At 37.5% G+C, this 20476-nt stretch overlaps 3 protein-coding genes across 3 annotated transcripts; 2 read left to right on the top strand and 1 right to left on the bottom strand.

The window, feature by feature from the left end:
• Positions 1–638: 638 nt before the first annotated feature.
• On the top strand, positions 639–2194 carry LOC135471415 (SPRY domain-containing SOCS box protein 3-like). Its single transcript, XM_064750645.1, has one exon. It carries the CDS (start codon positions 702–704, stop codon positions 1395–1397), a length of 696 nt encoding a protein of 231 aa, XP_064606715.1. The 5' UTR covers positions 639–701; the 3' UTR covers positions 1398–2194.
• Positions 2195–8409: 6215 nt separating this feature from the next.
• On the top strand, positions 8410–14248 carry LOC135469917 (PITH domain-containing protein 1-like). Its single transcript, XM_064748559.1, has 6 exons — positions 8410–8607; positions 9274–9317; positions 10114–10191; positions 10849–10953; positions 11540–11648; positions 12780–14248. Exons 1-6 carry the CDS (start codon positions 8410–8412, stop codon positions 12879–12881), a joined length of 636 nt encoding a protein of 211 aa, XP_064604629.1. The 3' UTR covers positions 12882–14248.
• A 12-nt stretch (positions 14249–14260) lies between these two features.
• Positions 14261–19202, bottom strand: LOC135469916 (large ribosomal subunit protein uL15m-like). Its single transcript, XM_064748558.1, has 4 exons — positions 19104–19202; positions 17715–17869; positions 17149–17314; positions 14261–16382 (listed from the first exon to the last, which is right to left on the bottom strand). Exons 1-4 carry the CDS (start codon positions 19194–19196, stop codon positions 15921–15923), a joined length of 876 nt encoding a protein of 291 aa, XP_064604628.1. The 5' UTR covers positions 19197–19202; the 3' UTR covers positions 14261–15920.
• Between the last annotated feature and the right edge of the window lie 1274 nt (positions 19203–20476).

Raw genomic sequence — 20476 nt, 5'->3', positions numbered from 1 at the left:
CCCCCCTCTGTGGTATTAATGGGCGAGGACCGATTGATTAGCCTGCATTTCACGACACGTGGCGGGCGTGCGAACGGACCGGGCAGGAAAGAAAGGCGCGCACGCTGGGGAGGACAGGCTATTATGCGCTTTCATATGTAGTGGTGTCTTTGTTTCATGCGCATGAACCACACAAAGCCGAATAGCCTGGGTTAACGGGAATATATAAAGAGCTTTCTCCATCTGTCAACTACAGAAGCTGGCGACCCACCCCAGGGGCAGCACGTTCGTCGAGACGACTCGGCTCATCCGAGATCGACTAGGGGTAAGAGGACGTGCATGACAGGCCGTAGAAAGCCTCCCAAATCTAGGCTGGGTGACAAGGGCCCCATCAGATCATCAGATCCGTGGGTGGGCAGATGAACCAAGAGAATATTTAGTCATCGCGTGTATAGATGGTGTGAGATCACCACTGTGCACCCAATGATCGATGGACCTAGGCTTATTGCTGGTACTGGTTATATGTGTATATCCGAACTCCTTTCTAGAGTCACGGTGGCCTTAAAACAATCCAACGAATTGTTTTGGTGTTTCTCCGGAGCCTTTTCATAATAGGTGCTTATATTTTGCAGCCTTGCCACATTCGCCGTCAACAGATTCAGGAAGCTAAGTCAGTATAGTACAAGGTTCACCAGAGAATCGTTAATTTCATCTCAGCCAAAATGCACGACCTTATCAAAATGCCATTTCTGGTAAGAGATGACTGCACAGATAATTGGACGTGGAATAAGCGGGACAAATCACACGAAGTCAGACTGTATGGTAGGCAAGGTTTCACAGCTCATTTCCATCCAAACTGGAGCAATGGTACAGCAGGGGTGAGGGGCACCCGCATCCTGAACTATGGCAAACATTACTGGGAAATCAAAATTTCACAAAGGATATTTGGGACGAGCATGATGTTTGGTATTGGTACCCAGCGTGCTCGTCTACACGTCGATGCTTTTGTTAATATGCTGGGAGAAGACGGGCAAAGCTGGGGCTTGTCTCACAAGGGACTGTTGTGGCATAACGGAAAATGGAGACAATATACGAAACCCTTCAAGGAGAATGAAGCAACGACAGTTGGACTGCTGTTTGACTGGAATCAAGGTACGCTGACATATTTCAAAGATGGTTTGTCTTTAGGAGTGGCTTTTACGGGCTTAAATAAGATTGAAGACGATCTGTATCCAATTGTGTGTTCAACTGCTGCCAAAACTGAAATGAGCTTAGGGCTGAGGAAAAGGAGCTATTTCAACCTCCAGGATAGATGCCGAGCAGTTATTCTTTCAAAACTGAGGGGTGAAAACGAACTGGACAACTTGCCTTTACCAAACAGAGTAAAATACTTTCTGAAGGACGCGATGGTACATTGACAGCTGAACGCTTTTGTTGTCAGACCAAATGTCGCCATGTCAGAACAATTAAAGTCCATAATCACCGGCTGTGTGTTCCCTAAATGTGCTGCTGAGGCGTGTGCGAGTGTTGCAAGAAATTTTTATTTTCACCAGAGATGTAAATTTTTCAACTATTTTCATACCAAGAGTTCGTCAAAACAAGGCATAATGAATATGTATTTATTAATGCGACCCTTGCCGAAGCTGTGGTCGCTGTGGGTGAATGTGAATACGTGTGTTGTGTTGTTCAGCGACCATGGTCCGAATCGACACTCAACAATGGCGGTCTTCGTTGGATCGATAAACAACTGTCAGGCTCTGTAGCAACACAAACACAGGCCTGTCCCATCTGTTGTGTGAATGCCCCAAACGTCGGACTTTTGCCTGGTGTGTGACGTAAACTGGGCTGTGATTGTCGCTTCGGATTTGCATGTAATAGCGTGTACACGTTGCAGATGTTTTACATAAACCCTTTCGGTGTATAAATTAAAATATCCAAGGTACTGACTAACTAAAATGCTGAGAAACAGTTTATAAAACTGGTAAAGAGGGTTAATAAGTTGCTTATGTCATTGTCAGTTTTTGTCCACCTTTAGTTTGTGAGTACGTTAAAAGGTGTATGAAGATTTAACTAGAAATTTGTAAATGCCGAAAGAAACATGTTGCTAGAAATGGGAAGGCCGAGATTTGTTTTAACTGTTATATATTAAATGCAAAATTGGCGTGTTGTAATGACACATATTCAAGCTTTTCTCTTGCGACAGAGGTATTTATGTCAGCACAAAATCCATTTATACTAGAAAAATCTTTCCTTTGGTGCGTTGAAACTAGTCCCGGTAAAGGGCAAAGTGTTTTTCATGTGACTAATTATTTAATTATTATGCTGGCGTTGAACCAGTTTGTTGACATTCTATAAAGTCAGCAGCGTTAGTTTTTTTTTTTCGTTTTCCAGCTGAGGAGAACTTAATTATTCATGCCAAAAGACATGTAGATAAGCCAGCTTGGGAAGACGGTGATCAGTATTGTTTGGAAGTGTCGCTTTAGTGTTGTGTTTAGCAAAATTTTATTTGAGATTCCTGTAGCAAGAAGAAAGGCGATTTAGTTTAAGTATATAGTACTATGCAGCTGTAAGAAAATGTGTATGGAAGTGTGCCTGGAAGTTTGTCTGTGTACTTATATATGTGTTTGTTTATGGTAGCTTGTGTCCAGACAATGGTACAAATGAACCGCATAAACAATGGATGAGCAAATTCTAGTCAGATCTGTGAAAATCCAGAATGTAAACTGACATGCACTTCGTGTATGCCATGACTTCATGTTTTGTATAATGTTATAAGCAGTATAAATGTATTTGTGTTGTGCTGTCATGTAGCCAATGTATATTCCGTTCAGGTACACATGTAAGAAAGAGGTACAAATGAGAAGTTTTTATTTCACTGTACATATATTTATGACTGCATGATGGGTGATAAGTGTTTTTACTTCGTGTGTGTGTGGGATGAACCTAGAGTTGTATGTAGACTTTACAAGCAGCAAACGGCTGGCAAACGTGCAATACGTGTAATATACACTTTTGTCTTTATGTGTAATTAATGTTTTCTTGTATATGAGCAGGCGTTTTAGCGAATATTTTAATTTGGTTTGTTATAAGTAAGGTGCGACTGGAATTCTTTGTCTGATACGAACACCGTTGTTCCTTGCATGCTTAGCGTGTTTTGCTTATATATAGTAGTATAATGCTAAAATGTTGTAGTTTTATGCTTGATAGGTATATACCTGAAATCCAGTTTTATGCTCAAACTGTTGAATTGATTTTTTTTATAAATATTACACATTTGCATAGCATCTATTTTCGGCTGACTAGAAAACTCCCGTTGCCTAGGTGATGCCCGTGCTTTGTGACAAGTTGCAAGGTCAGCTGTTAGATGCACACGGGACTCAAATGTTGGCTTCCATGTCGTTAGCCATTGTCGTTTGCCATGTGCGATTGTACTTACGGAACCTGCGCAAACTGTGAAAATCGATTGAAGTGACAACAGACCCTGAAGTAAACCATGCAGTAAAAGGACACGCTCTATATGTCCAATATGAAACATCCAAGCAGAGTGTAGTAATTATTATTGATTTCCATTGGTTAGCGTACACAGCAAGGTGAATATCATATGACCTGATCATACACATAACTTTTGCCAAACAGGGCTTGCGTTACTTGTATATGTTGTTCTACCGTCGTTCCAATGCGCATGTATATTGTATTGCGTGGATGTATCTCATCTTAGAGAGATTACACGCACGGAGTTTTCGTGGTCATATTGTTTCATTTGTCTAATTTATTACCTATACCTCACCAAGTAATTGCTCGCTTAGATTCGGTTTAATACTAATATATAACTTAAAGCCAATTAATATATATGTACGACTTGCATGTGTGTGTGACTTTTAAAGCGTTGTGAACAGAGGGCTATGTATACATGTGTATGCAAGATTGTACATGTATATAATGTCACAACGTCGCGTATTCCGACGATATCGTGTACCGGGGTAAAACAATTTACAATCTCGCATCATAATTATATTGCCATGTATATATATGAACGAAATAAATTATTTTGTACTACGTTGATAATTCGTTGTTTGAGTAAGATTTTGAATGGTTATAAGCTATATATGTGCGGAATTTTCGACGCCTGCTGTCTGGGCATAACGAAAGGTTAATATATGAAGCATGTATATTTTGATATGTAATGACATACACAGAATATTGCCTGTAGTGAAGTTACAAAATCATTGTTATTGTTTGAGTGATTAGTGGAAGGATAACCCACAAGGCACTAAAGCGCCAAGAGGTATATGCTTTAATATTTAATGAAAATAATATTCATGGTAAGCTTAACTATGTATGCTATGTTCGGTTTACTATGAATGCGATATTAAGAAATCTAGAAGAAATAATATTACCTTGTGGTACAAAATCAAGTGGATTTAGTACATATTTGTAAAAAAAAAACTTATTTCAACGTCATGATAACTGGGACTTTGAAAGAAAATGTCAAGAAAACACCATTATGAAGTTTTAATATTCATTCGCTTTAATGAGTCACAATTTTGGGGAAAAAATATACATGTAGATATACCTACATAAAACATACGATAACAGCACGCGTGTATGAAGTGAAAGTGTTGGTTTCATTAATATCTGATATAATCCATTTCCAACTTAACTAGTACCGCAAGAAATTTACAAATTATACAATGAACCCAACGACATAAAAAGAATGTAACAACACTAAAAACAAAAAAAACTACTTTTATAATGATATAGGTATACCGGCGGAGAGATCTTGACAAATTTATGGATTTACATGTAGATGTATATAAATATAAAAAGAATTCATACATCTGGATACAAACGGGCAAAGAATACACAAACACAGACAAAAAAATCTAAATTGTGCATGAAAATAACTAAAGATATTTATGTTTCGTGCATGGTATATGATTAAGAGCCTTATGTACATATGTACAGTCTTTGGTGTCATCAAATAATAATAATAATCAGTTGTACACATATTGTTTCCTCCGTGGGTTGTCTAAATTTGTATATATAGTATGAACCATATATATATATATATATAGGCTACTCAATGTTGATTTTCATAATTCTCCTGTCATTAATTTTCAAGATACATGCGCAGCTGTATGAGGCAATTGCAGAATTACCAACCACACTTGATGCCCCTGCTCTTTCAGAAGGAGGCATTACAAGCCAATTTCACGAATTTATATCGGACGATACATACGCAAAACCAACGACCTGTTAAAGTCAAGTGAATTGTTAAAGATGCAAAACTTACACAGCTAGTTACACAAACTGAACATGCACACAAAATTGTATAAGAACCTAATATTATTAAGCGCAGTAATAACACACAAACCAACGGCCAATAAGAATCAAGAAATTCGTTAAATTGTATAACGAAGATAACATCTCCGTGGAAGAGTGGAGTGGTTTTCCAGCTTGATCTGAGGTTTCACTTAGACAATACATAGCCTTTGAATTACATCAATATCATCTAACTGGTTTTTCAAGACGTGAACCACTTACAGAAACCCAGCCTACAGACGCATCAGAATCCAGTAAATCATTAAATATACCCAACTATAGCATGGACCTGGTTCGTTTTCAAATTTTGTAAAAGTTATAGACAATATTTGGAGCAGTTATTGTTACTGGATTGGGCTGATTTTCTTTAACCTCATCTGATGTTCCCATCCATCATCTTGGAAGTGTATACGATATGTACTGTATCATCAACGCTATAGTACAACTGCCATATATCCCTCTATAATGCCACACACTCTCATGAAATGGAACCACTCACTGAAACTGGAAGATGCAAGCTGAACGTTTTTTGCTGCGACTTTCTAGCTGGGGCGTATGGCTTCTGGCAGCGACGTATTGTTCCACCCAAACTTATCCTCGGTTCATTGGTTGCATAGGTTAATTCCCATGACCTTCCACTAATCTGACATCTTAATGATATGGTCGCGTATATGCGCAGCCATAGCGTGCGCGTGGGAAAGCAACCCCTCCCCTCCTACCACCACACACACAGTCACTCCAGAAGGCAAAGTGCAATCCATTTTTGTATGGAAGTGCACGGTTTTACCATCAACAACATCGTGTATAATGAGAAAATGATCATATACAATCAATAGTATGAATCAATACAATACAAATGTTATATTTTACGCACTTTGCTAAATGAAAATGTTACAGGAGACAATTTCTATACAGATTTTGATCTGTTAGTATATATATAGTGTACATTCTTGATTCTTATTGGCCGTAGATATTAAATTCCCCTCTTATAGTGTAAAATCCATCGCACATCCAAATAAAAAAAAAACTGAAAATGTCACAGGAGACAATTTCCATACAGATTTTGATTTGTTAGTATATATATATATTATACACGTAGCCTGTGGATGTAAAATTCCCTCTTATAGTGTAAAATCTATCGCGCAACCAAATTAAAAACCCTTGATGTTTATTTAACCTTAAAATGCAGAAGTATATTATTCGTGTAAAATCATTATACCGGTATAGAAGAAGATGAAATGTACTTAAAATACTATTTCTGTGGCTAAACTGCGAGCTATAAGTATATACACGTGGACTATATTAAGGAAAATCTTAAATATATTTTATTTTATTTTTTGTGACTGGTGTTTAACTGCTCAAAAAGTCTTGGAGGTGAACACCCGGGAGTGCCCGGATCGCGGAAAAGCTGAATTTTGCTAATTATACCCCATAAAGCTCCTAACTTAAAACTAAAGCGAACATGCGACCTCATTGGTCAAGAGTTTTATCCTATAAATTTATAAGACGCTAAATAGTAAAAGCTCTACAGTCAGTCTAGACCGTTTGTCCATTCCCCACCGAAAATGAAATGTGGATGCTATGTATAGTGACGTTTTGATTCGATTTAAAATTGCTTATTTATTTAACGTTGATATATGGATGTGATGTATTTAAGGTTGGGCGTAATAACCATAAACAAAGTAAATTATCCTATCTGAATAGCTCGACTCACAGAAAATGTGTGAAAGTTATAAAAATGTTATTTGAGTTCAACTTTCAGGTCCCCTGAAAAATGGTTTCATAAAGTTAACTACCTTCATTTTCAGGTATTTGTCGAACGTGTTAAAGCTTGCTGTATATGAAGTCACATACATATGATAAAAGATGCACTTTTTAAACACCGGGACAAACAGGTAGATCACCACGATGCAAAGAGGAAAAAAACAGAAATCACGTCTTTTCATGAATATTTTCGTTACACCCGATTCATTTTCTCGTGTTCATCGATTACATTGTTAAAATTGCATTTTATATATACACGCTTATAGCATTATACAAACCATAACCGATGATGTACAAATATATGGTCTTCGATCGTCTGTGGTTTATAGTGTGAGCTCCTTTATAGGTGATACATACGAAGGCCTATATTTTTATAGGCCAACACTTCCCAACACTCTTGGACAGATGGTTTTCAGCTTCTGCTTCAGTACAGAGCACATGACAATGATTGTAATTACAGTCGTTCAGGAACACAATGATGGATTTTATGATGCTGTGATATTAAGGTATAAACTCGGCTAAGGCGGTGAAATCACCGACAATTAACGCGGCAGGTAAAGACCACATATAACCGTCCAGTTATCTTCTAGGTTACCCTCTAGTCTACGTTGATAGATACATTTAGTCTTAAATTTATATCTCCGAAAAGCGGTGTTACCGTGTCACCGTGTTACATTCACCCTCAGTTTCCTAGTCACGTCCTTGTACTACCCAGGTAGGAGAGAACACACACAGAGGGTCCACCAAAGCATCACAGTCTGCTTTATAAGCCGCCAAAGCAATCCTGCTCGAAGCGCCAAGTGTAAGAGTTTACCAGCCTGGGATTTAAACCAGCGATCTCGGGGTTTGGAGTTCACACTTATACATGTATCACACTAAAAACATCTAGGTTGATTAATTTGTAAGGACATGTGTCGGATTTATACTAGTGGAGATTTAACGCGCATCTAAACAGCGGTAAATGTTCCTTACCATCAATCCAACACAATGGGGGCTGTCTCCGTCCGTAACTCTTGCAATTAAATGCGTTACTCGATAAGAGTAAGCCTACCCCACTCCGCAACCAGCTTTACACCAAGCCTTGCATATGACTAGCTGTTCAAGTCCAAATACATTTCAGAATATACATGTTTGAATAAATTTCCATTTACTGACGGGCATGTGCCATTTAAAACTGGCCTAAAAACAGGTAGGATAAATGTCAATTTATCTATCAGTTTGCATCTTGGTTCTTTCATACTTTGCATGTAGCCAACTACTTGTGTACTTGTCCAGTGAGTATCACAGATTCAGTCGGAATAAAGGGAGATAATCACAAAAGCGGGGCGATAATCAAGTAACAACATGGCGGGACACGGACACAGCCATGGATGTGGGGAAGACCACGACCACGATGTACACACCACCGAAGAACAGAGGGGAGCGTTATTCAGTCTTTACTTGAAGATCGATACTGACAAAGTTCAGTGTTTAAACGAAACGATCGATGGATCTGGGAAGACAGTTTTTAAGCCATGGGATAAGCGGAAAGATAAAGAGAATGTACGGAATTTTACGATCTATTTGTCATTATTGTTTGTTCTAATTTCTTTTCTTTCTTCACCTTTTTTCCCTTTCTTTTAGTTTTCCTTCAATTTTTATAATTTGTATTTTTGTTTTTATTTTTGTGAAATGGCGTTGACTTAAGCCAGACTTTGAAATCATTGCTTACTTATAGATGACGACTTAATGTTTTAATTCAGAAGTTGTCAGTTAATATGTTTCCATATTTCGTCCTGGCACAGTTAATGCTTGTAATATAGACTTACTAATACTTCGTAACATATTGGTCATTGAACCATGCTATATCATAGGTACTATCAGAGGTACATTAAGAGACACTTGATGTACTTCTGGATTGCAATTAGAACACAATTGATTCCAGTTCTTTAAATCTAACACAGAAATAAAGCTCAAGAAACTCCCAATGTTCCCCATTCAAGTTCTATCTACCACTTATAATTTCAGCCTTTCTTGAGTATCAATTGCGATTTTTTTATAACACATTATTTATGTAGCTTGAAATATAAACCAGAATGTTACTTTTCATGAGGTGTACTCCAGTAGCCTCTGGATTTTAATATGACTGCCGATAACAGATTTTTTTTTTACACATTTAGTTCAATTATAAATGCATAGTCTGATTGATATTTGTTTTTTTTGAAATAGTTTGTGGAAAGTGATGCTGATCAAGAACTACTGTTGAAAATTCCGTAAGTATACATTATAGATAAACATGGAATGCCATAAGGCATAAACATTCAGGTTTTCTGAAGGGTCAATATTATAAGTTATGGTGACCACATCTTCACAGTGTTAAATACATAGAGGATATTGCATAGTGAAGGTTGAATATCATAAATATTTTTCGAGTGAGAGGTGAAAATGATAACCCATGAGATGCGAAGCGTTGAGTAGGCTATCATTTCCGCCTTTCACGGGAAAAGTATTTATGATAATCAATCTTCACTGTGCAATATTCTATTTATTATGTATATTTTGACAATATCATGATTTTGTGTATTTGAGCAAGTTTAAGCAATGTTTTTAGCTGTATGCCTTCACAGGTTTGTGTATATAGCATGACGTCGTACATGACATCTTGTATGATGTTGTGTCTTGTTGCGTGACATAAAATGTTAAAGACTGAAGTTGTATTAGGACGTCATTCCGCTAAGCTTGAATGGGATCATCATAAAGCAAAATATTTCTTTGTGGCATCAGGGCATTGGGGTGTGTAATAACAAAAGTGATATCTAACTTTAGTCTTGAGATATCACTTTTATCAGTGATGAAAATCCTGACATTGTCACCTTTATATAAATAATAAAATGCATATAACTTTACAGCAGACTGGTTATGAAATCAGCATACAGTGAGTACATAATATGGGGGGAAAAATTAGTGGAGGGAAACCAATGGACTACAAGTGCTTCTTTGTCTTAATACATCAGTTAACAAAGTAATAATCAGACAAGCCAAGTACGTATATTTTTTATATTATTTCAGGTTTACAGGCAATGTGAAGTTAAAAGGATTGATTCTTATAGGAGGTGAAGCTGATACTCATCCCAGCAAAGTTAGATTGTAAGTATTGTACACTAAAGTACAGATTAAATTAAAGGTTGTTACCAGGGAAAAAAAAATCAAAACTATTGTAAATAACATCACCTACAGTATTCCATGTTGAAATCTACCCTATATCCTCTACAAATTTGACCACAAATTTTGTGCATGTTTTGGTATATTTGAGGAATATTAGTAATTTCTGTGAAATTTATATGTGGCTCTACCTGAAAAAACATTTTAGTCTTCTAAGTGATATCAGTTATGAATTTAATTTGCTCTAAAGTTGTGCTCTACAGGTCATATCGTTGAGGATTTAGGGTGGGTTAAAGAATGAAGCTAAGCTTTCGGCAGGTTGGGCTTTACTCCAAATTCACTTTGTATATTCATAAATATATTTGCCCATGATGATTTGGGTGTTACAGTTTTTTCTTCAACAGCAGGACATTGACTCTCCAAAAAATTTCATGGTCAGTTGTCTCAAGGTCCAATAGAACATTAAACCCCTCTATATACCTTTTAGTAAATACTATATTCCATATTTTCTAAATCAGAACATCCATGTTTGCAATTTTTTTTCTCAGGTTGCATTTTTGGCCTTTGTCAATCTTGTAATTCTAAATCGCTTCATCTGGGTTCTGGCTGTGTAATTGCTATGCGTCCAAATCTTTCTTCCAGATTTAAGAATCGACCTAACATGAATTTTGACGATACTGGGTGTGAAGCAGAGCAGGAGTTCATGTTAAATCCTGACCCTGAGGGGGAAGTCGAATACACCACAAAGTAAGCCCAAGATAGTCTTTATATGATGCCCTGCTTGTTAAAAGTGCCAGTCGATAATCATGTGTTTATGGATTTTCATGTGCACACTAATTAGGTGAAAGACCTAGAATGTTCCACCTATTACACAAAGCTACAAGTTTTTAAGTTTAACTCGGGTTTCTTGTGTATGTTGTCAAACTGTACCGTCTTTGCTGGTTAAAGTTTTTCTTATAGGTAAACTTTAACACATTTAATTTAAATTGCAAAAAATTTTATCAACAGACATCTCAGGAAATATTTTAACTTTCATAAATTTGCAATAAATTTTCTATGTGAAAATAATTCATTCTTTATCATTCTGCTTTAATTCATTTTTATACAGTACATGTACTTGAAGCTTAGTTTTATTTTTCCTTCATTATATGTTGTGGTCACGTTCATGAGTCCTGAGGACAGATTCACCTGCTGGGCTGTAAATTATCCATAGTGATTTAGTTGGTGGTTTGGTTAGCATAGCTTCATGCATCTCTTTAATTGATGTTTTTATTTCCTCTGTATATTAATAAAATCCTATCCTTGACACTTCAATACATGTGCAATTTTTCAGAATAGCCAGATTCTCAGGTGTTCATCACTTGTCCCTGCACTTCCCATCAAATTTTGGAGCTGACTCCACTAAGATTTATTACATAGGGTTAAGAGGAGATTACACAGAGGTGGGTACAGCATGATGTCTTCCCTTCTAGTTTTCAACATCAGTGTTGTTACAAAGGACTACCAATACGAGGTGGGCCTCAGTGGCTGATGGGATTAGCACACCAGTGCAGTGCAATGACCCAGGAACCTCCCACCAATGTGGTCGCTGTGAGTTCAAGTCCAGCTCATGGTGTCTTCTTCTCCGACCATACATGGGAAGGTCTGCCAGCAACCTGCGGATGGTCGTGGTTTCCAGTGGGCTCTGCCCGGTTTCCTCCTATCATAATGCTGGCCGTCATCATACAAGTGAAATATTCTTGAGTACGATGTAAAACACCAATCAAATAGACGAATACAGTAAATGCACAAGTACACATAGGCAGAAAAAGATTGGGGGAGGGACTGGGTAAAGGCAAGAACTTGAGGGGTCACCTAGTTGGATGGGATAGTAGTCCCATAGCTCCAGTACCCCATATCCCCTTCGAGAGCGGAAGATCCAGGGTCAGACCTGGGTCGGGTGACACCTAAGACTTTAAAAGAGGAAGCTGCATCTTCCTGGCTTGACGTTCAGCATTGAGAGCATTTGGGCGGCTTACATGCCTTTGGTAAGTCGTCTCAGTGAAGCAGTACTAGATAAAAGAAACGGTGGAAATCTGTTCTGCAACAAGGAGGCACGTTGTATGCCACTCTAAGAATTCCTCTGTCGTCATATGATTGGACAATTGTTAAGTAGGACGTTAAACCCCAAGCACTCACTCACCCAGTACCCCCATAAGTATATGAGGTTCTGCCAAAGGGGACAGTTCTTTTCTGGCTTCCAATTATAATTTTACTCCTAAAAAATAGCCTAAAACTTGTGTGGCTATTGAGTTCCTGGGCCAAGGCGTACCCTGGCCTGTTGGACCAGGATTGTATTTCCTCCACTCAAACTGGACTTGGTTGGTCGGTTGGTCGGTCATTTAGAATTTAGGCATTCAGAACTGTTTTTTTACCACATGCCAGTTGGTAAAATTTTTGATATCTCATGTCTTAACATGGACCATTCACTTAAAGAGGGGCTTGAGTGGATGACTAGCAGAAATGTAGTACACAGCTGTGAATTTGTACTGTAAAAGCACTGCACTGTACAATCTCCTGTTTTTTCATTATAGGCTCGACGACAAGAGGTTACAATTTGTACATACGAAGCTAGAGCCAATCCTGCTGATCATAAAACCAACCTTCTTGATTCAGTGAATCATGCAATCCAGTGATAGGAGTGCTACAGTTTCTTCTGGCATGATTGTCGATTTATATGGTCAGATATGTAAACATCATTACCTCCGCTTAAGACACACTATCGTTTGGTTGCTTTGGCTGTTCCCAGTGGGCCATTCTTAAGTGAGGTACACGCAGTGGAACATTTTGACAGGATGAACAAATAAATGAAAGCAACCAGTGAAATTAATATGGAACAATCTGTGTTCGCTATAAGGATTCCAGTTGTGCTTTCTCCACTTGTTTCAGAATTTTTTTAGGTAAATAATTCAAATTTATTCCTGTTAAATATGCATTCTGCTGTTCAGATTAACCAAAGTGTTCTTTACAATATGGATGTATTGAAAAAATCATTTAAGATTGCAATATAAAATGTAAGATCAAATTTGGAGTAAAAAGGAAACATAATGTGAGAGAACATTAAAAAGTAATGCTACTTTTGGCTAAAAATTTTAAAAATGTCGTAGCTTTTCCAGATTTATTTTATAAATAACACATTTATTTTATAAATAAATCTATTGTTTTACTATAGATGACCCTGTCTACTAGGTAAATTATGTTGCTGCCTGACTTGTTCAAGATAAGAAACTACTAAGCATTTAAAAATGTTCATTTAGCGAATCCTGGTTGCCTCAGCTCTTTAGATGTGGCTGTTTAGTGGTTCGGCGGATACAACAGGCCGCCTGTGAATTACCTCCCTTGTCACACGACAGCAGCTTGAAGCAATGCCAGGTTATTTTTGAGGAATGATTTGGACCTCCTCTAATGAGGTAGGCAAGCAGGTCATGACAGAGACAACCATTTTCAAGAAAACAATGTCGAAAAACATGACAACCATCGAGAGTTGCAGAAATGTTGAGAGATCTTTAATGGAATCAGTGTTTTTTCAGCTTGGCTAAAATATACAATATCACTGAAGCTCTGTGTTGTACATTTATTTTATTAGGGAATATTTAAATTTCCTCTGAATGTCGTCTTATAACCACAGCTTACAACAAGACATTTAAGTTGGAGAGTTGCATCAAGGGGAGGTACTTTGGTGCCACCCTATTTGGTGTGATAGTTTATGTGATTTTGACTAGATAATTCTTGCTGGCCTTAAAAGGACAAAGGAAAAACTTACTTACACCAGTTCCAATGGAAAGAATACCATTTCCTCAAAGTTGTCATTAAAGCATACAAATCTCTGCCAAAGTGAACTGTGTTTTCATGCTAACTGTTGTCTGGGAGTCCAAGTTGTAAAATCCACTTCTTCTTGAGTTAATGGGTGATTGTTGTACATCCATACATCAACCAGAAAATGCATTGTTTGTGCGAGGATTAACTTCACCTTCGTAGTTAATTTGGTCCTGAAACGACAGGTACCTGGAGAGCTACCTGTGTGCTCCCCATACGTGTCCGCCAATCTCTTTGTGTAATGTTATTGAGAATGTTATGAAATACCAATGCCATGAACAAACCAGAAGTGATTCCCGTTTGTTGAACCTCAACACTGGTACATATGGGGTTAAGCTGTGGCCTTTTCTGAGAAAATACTTTGTATGGGAAATATAACCTGCCTAAAACAGATCAGTTTAACAGGAGAACTCTATAATATGGCACAGGGTCTGAATATTTTAAGTCATTAGACAAAAGCTTGGAATTCACTTCTTCAGGCAGCAAATGGTCCCCATGAGATTGTATGCCATAGCTATGTAAACGACCACGATGAGATGCCTTGGAGAATGATTGGACACTGGATTCAACAGAGCCAGTGGTTAACACCATGCTCATTTATGAAACGTGAGGTTCAGACTGCTCTCCCGTTGTGTCAGGAAAGTGACTGGACCAATCAGATAACACATGGAGGACACCCATGAAAAGAAATCTTAAACATTGCATTCGTTTCTGCATTTTATTGGATTGTTTAATGCTATACTCAAGAATTTATCACTGGATTGGGTTGGGTGAAGAAAACTTTAGTTCTTGGATAAACCACTGATCTCTGGTAACTTACTGATGATCTTTTACATTTAATGTACAGATATTCACACCATATTTAATACTGGTGCAAGACAAGCGGCTTTCAACAAACATTACGACTGCACAAACAGCTAAGGCATATATATACTCCAAGGTTTATCCACACCTTGTGAATAAAAGGTAAGCATCTTCACCACTCTGCCACTGAACCCACCTTTTCTAAACTTTGTAAACAGATGTAGATATTCATACAGTACAATCTTAGACGTGATATCTTGAATCAAAGACAAAGGCATTTACATTTTTTTTGCAAAGAACCTTTATAAAATCAAAACCTAATTATGCAAACTGTAATCAGATGTTTTCTGATAGTCTGTTATAGACAGAAGTGAATTTTATGCTTTGTTTGATGTGTGGTTACTGTAATACTGACAAACTACTGATGTCAGCTTTTTTAATCCTAAGGCTTCCAACTTGAGGCTTATAATAACTGTTGAAGTGAATATTTCCAAACCTCAAACTTTTACATGTAGAACTTGGTAAGTTGAGAATAAACATTATTATATTCAAGATAAATTGAATGCCAACTGATCAAGTATGAAGTCGTGATACAGTTTGCTTCCCAAGACCACAATAAGCTGACAAAGTTAGCCCATTTGACCTAAAAATCTGCCAAACAGTGCATTTATAAAGGCCAATAAAAGTGAAAAATATTAAATAAACTTTTAGCACTGAATCTTAAACTTTTGTAATCCTCTAAACACCTTTATAAGACCAACAGAATTATCTGAAACAGGTAAAATGAGTGCCATAACCATGGATGAAATTTTAGGTGAAATAAGATTTCAGCATCCAAATATGAGCATCATCAACTTCACAAAATCAAATTAACAGGTTTTGCAGTACAAAAACCACCAATCAGAATAGGAGTAACAGGATGTGGCACAGGACCAAAGCTGTTGATAAGAGATAAGCACTAACAGAATAGGTAATCTTTGTCAGTGTCCTTCAACAATCCACAACATCGTGCTGGATGTAAGCACATTCGAAATATGGTACTAAAAATACAAGCCTCATGAGCGATAATACTCTAATAATTCCTGCGACTTTGGTTTCAGTACAACTTGATCTTTCAAGTTCACAACCCAGCCTGGTTCGAGTCCATAAAATATTTGTCTTGGATCTTTGTACTGCAAAAACATTTCGTAGAGTTCGTCCTCGGCTAAGTCTGGAAGATCATATCCGTATTTTTGAGCCAACTCAAAACGTGCCTCGCGTATCTTTGCAGGATCTGCTAAGTATCCACGAGATTTGGCATCTGAATAGTATTCTATTGCATCTTGCGGTGGGAGTTTGCATCGTGGGATGGGAACACCTTTTTGGAAGAAATGCTTTGGATTTCGAAGAGCATATAGAGAGACAGGGTCATAAAACCTTGTTGTTATAACCCCTCCATTTTTCTCTACTGCAGCAATTGCTTGTTCACTTGTCCACTGAACCTCCAGATTGATCTTTGCCTTGAAAATGTCTGCACCCTAAAATCAGATGGAAGACACCACATAAAAACAACTGGATGTGAATATCCCTCCATATTTTATACGCACTACCATAACTGTCCTACATTAATCTTGATGCTTTTTAACTGCAACAAATATTAACATGGTGAACAGGGTGGTTTTTGTAAATGTTTCCGGCGAATATACTCCGCACATTGAAAGAGTGAACAGTGCGGATGTGAAAATGAATAATTAAAAAAAAGGAAATTTGGAATACCTTGTATTAATAATAGACAACCTGCTAAGCAAAAATATACATAACATAAAACAGAATGATCCAGTCTCACTTCCTACTTAATACTTTTTTCAAATACATTTACTAATACAATGTTAACTGTGTCTTGATGCATGGCCAGAGATGCTGTGCTTAGAGCTTGGATTCCTAGGTATCCAGCCAGTCTGTATTTTTTTAATGTCATGCAAACGATCTGATGCCAATTCATGATTTCCACATTTATAGAACTATCAGTATAAAGCCAAATGTGACAGCTTATGTCAATAGTTCTCTTATATTATAGTATTACATTAACATCAAAGCCCTTCACTCGCATATTATTACAAACTGAATGACCCATCTTTGGGCAAATCAGATTTATATGTATACCTGAGCAATAACATGCTTTATTTAAAAAAAAATATTATATATAATATGGATATATTATCCATTCCATCACACCAGGAAAATCAAACTTTTAATACTACAGCTTAGGCACAACACTGGATCTCAGTTTTGCTCTATTCCTACCTCATCCGTAAGGTTCACCCCATACTGCTTGCGCTCAATCTGCAGATTAACTATCTGGGTGTTACAGAGTGCAGTAAGGTCAATGGGCTGGGTGGTGTCCAGCCGACCAAGGTCAACCATACGCTGGATTTGTAACAGACTCAACGGAAGGTACTGACGACGCAAACTGAAACATACCAGGTTAATTTAGTCCAATTTCCAAAATTATTCTGGAATCACACTAGATGTTTATTGTTCTCCATACTTCAGGCCACAAGGATTCTTTCTTTGTTTATCTTCAAGTAAAGAAATGGGCTCAGCTGTAATCCCAAGCTGAAGTCAGTTAGTTCAAAACTGAACAGTGAGAATGCTCTGAATTTGAGTGAATAAAAATTCTGACCTATATGGTCACAAAAATGTCTCCTTGTACTCAAGACCAACATACAGACTCACAAAGTTGTACACATGAACTTAAATGCATATACAATTCACAACTCTCCAAAAGAAAGGACTGGAATTATCATCCATTTTGACCAAAGAAAGATTTACAGGCAAAACAGAGATAAATCAAATTCATAAGAACTCACTGCTGGTTGTGGTAATATGGTTCCTGAGGGATCCTTAGGTAGAATGGGGTCTGACCCCCCTCAAACCCAAGCCGTGGCAGAGTCATACTCTGACCTTGACCTTTTGTTCCTCTACCATGAGTGCGGCCTCTGGCAAAGCCTCTTCGTCTTGTTTCCTGCAACAAAAACCGTGCACATTTATCTTCACCTGCACATCTCAAAATTCAGGTTGCATACGTTGTTATAATGATGTCCTGTGACATCAATTTACATGTGATCACAGGCACTCAATCAAACAGGCTTGGTCAAACTACTAAATGTAGGCCTACATAATTATGTGTGTTGCATAGGCCCCCTATATACAGAAGGACAAGGCTGGAAACAAAGGTTTACCGATTTTAAAAATAAAGCATTTAAAATTCATCTGCCTGCGAATCCCTAGAGCCACCAACAGTCTGTCAGAATTATCCACAATGTGGATGGAATCCATCAAAATGTAAATATGTGATGTATCTAGATACAGCGTCATTATCTTCTGTCTATTTTCTCCGAAAACATGACATGGGTGATATTATGGGATAGACTGGATAGAAAAGAATGGCTCTGTTTACAGATAAATCAGTTATCTATGCGCTGAATTTTGTGCGATTATGACCACATTGTTGATGTTTTCGACAAAATGCTGGCCGCATGAGACTCGCAAGGACATCATAAACAAATGAGCGTGAAACTAACAGGCAAACGCTTCAATTTTAAAATCGGTTAAACTTAGTTTCCGACCATGCCCTTCTGTATACGTACATCACACGACTTGAATTTGCTCATGATTATGATCGGCCTTGATGATATCTTGATAACATTTATGATTGAAGTACAGAAAATTGAGTGAATCTTAAAGATTCATACACTTAATCCCATAAAAGACGTTTCACGTTGTCAAACAACTTGATTTATTGGACCAATTGACTTTGTACCAGACTGGGATCAGACAACTTGACGACCAAAGGATGACCATGCCAGCTGGGCAACATTTTAGTGTAGGCCTATAGCTAACCGTCTGTGATTTATTGGACCAATTGACTTTGTACCAGACTGGGATCAGACAACTTGACGACCAAAGGATGACCATGCCAGCTGGGCAACATTTTAGTGTAGGCCTATAGCTAACCGTCTGTGTCCATATTCCAGTGCACGTTTTACACCTGGTGTGTTGTGTCTTCGGTGTAAAATTATTTGTTTTCTTTTTCCTATTATATAGACATGCATTCATGTGCATCAATATAACGAAATCTGAACACTGTATGGTCTACAAGTCGTGTAGCATGATAGTCTTTCAAGTAACTGGATTGTTAAAAGTTTAGTAACAAGTCAGTTATGCTTAGCAAAGAATCATAAAACAATGGATGTTACCCGTTTTCTCGATCCTGGCATACATTTGATGTTGTTAATCGCAACGCGAGGCAAATTCCTTAACATTCGCAGTGCTCTTTCAACGGATGCCATTTTCACTGCACATGGGATAAAAGAGTTCTGCTATTGAAGGGGAGTAATCCTTTCGATTATTTGTGAAATGCGCAAGGCATCAAGGGTATTTCCCCTTGAAGGACAAACATGCAGAGGCAGTTGTACAGAAGTTAACTGTCAGTTATCTTTTATTTTCATCTTTTTGGTATTAAATAGGTTTTATCTTAGCTAAGATTCCACATTAATTTACCTAGTAAATTGTTGTACTGACATCAGTTTCCTGTTTTGAAGGGCGCATGGAGGTACATACATGTAGGCCTACCTCCACTTGATATGATTGTTACGTGCATTCTGTGCTGCACGCACACGGTGCAGTAAGACCTGGACACCATGGACATTTCCGGTGAAGTAAAATGTAATTATAGGTTTTAAACACCTAATGTCCAACTTTCAAACGACAGAAACTGCTAAATCTACGGTAGTTTTTCGACACCTGCTAAGTTACAGGCCTTCGATTTGCCTTAGAATGCGCTTGCTATATTCACCATAGAACAGATATTGTGCTGCAATTTGCATATTTTTTAATCAGCTTGGAAACCATTTAGCAACATTGACTACCAGCAAGTGCTCACGTAATGTTCACTACTGAAAGGGTCATAACATTTACTTGTTAAATTTAACATTTAACAAGTAAATGGGGCCATTTAAAAATTCCAGATCCTTCAGAACCTCGATTTCCCATAAGGTACAGTAAATGTAAACATTGTTCCCAAGTATGGCTAATTACACCCAGTACCTAGCTGTTAGCAGAGTTCAACATCCTAAAAGAAGCAGTTTGCCTCGGCAAACGTTTTTCACTTATAGGATTTTTTTCTTAAGTTTCCACATAGGGTTGTCGTTTTACAAACGGAAATCCATAATCTTTTAACCACTGACACATAGATGAACGTATGGAGTCTCTAATCGAACATTTCCATAGTTTTTTTATTTACCGGTATATCACAGAAAAATAATTTGTCTGTTTAAAGTAACATGAAACAAAATATTTTGCTGTTTTGTGTTTCTAATAGTTTTAGCAACATTATTACAAAAATAAATACTTTAGTTTGGTTATTTATTGTAAACAGGAAAAGAGAAACAAAATTATGCAACTACTTTTATTTTGTAGTTTTCTAATTTGACTATACATGTACGGATATGTTGTTTTGTAACTGCAACACGTTGTTAATTGTGGCTCCATATATCCATCATTTCTGAAGCATAAGTACCCCCCCTCCCCTCCCCATTGTGCCTCTAGTGCTTTTCACAGAGGGCCAGAC

The sequence above is a fragment of the Liolophura sinensis genome, chromosome 7 (assembly GCF_032854445.1).
Source record: "Liolophura sinensis isolate JHLJ2023 chromosome 7, CUHK_Ljap_v2, whole genome shotgun sequence".
NCBI lineage: Eukaryota > Metazoa > Mollusca > Polyplacophora > Chitonida > Chitonidae > Liolophura > Liolophura sinensis.
The sequence above is the reverse complement of the archived record's forward strand: the minus strand, read 5'-3'. Positions and strand labels throughout refer to the sequence as shown.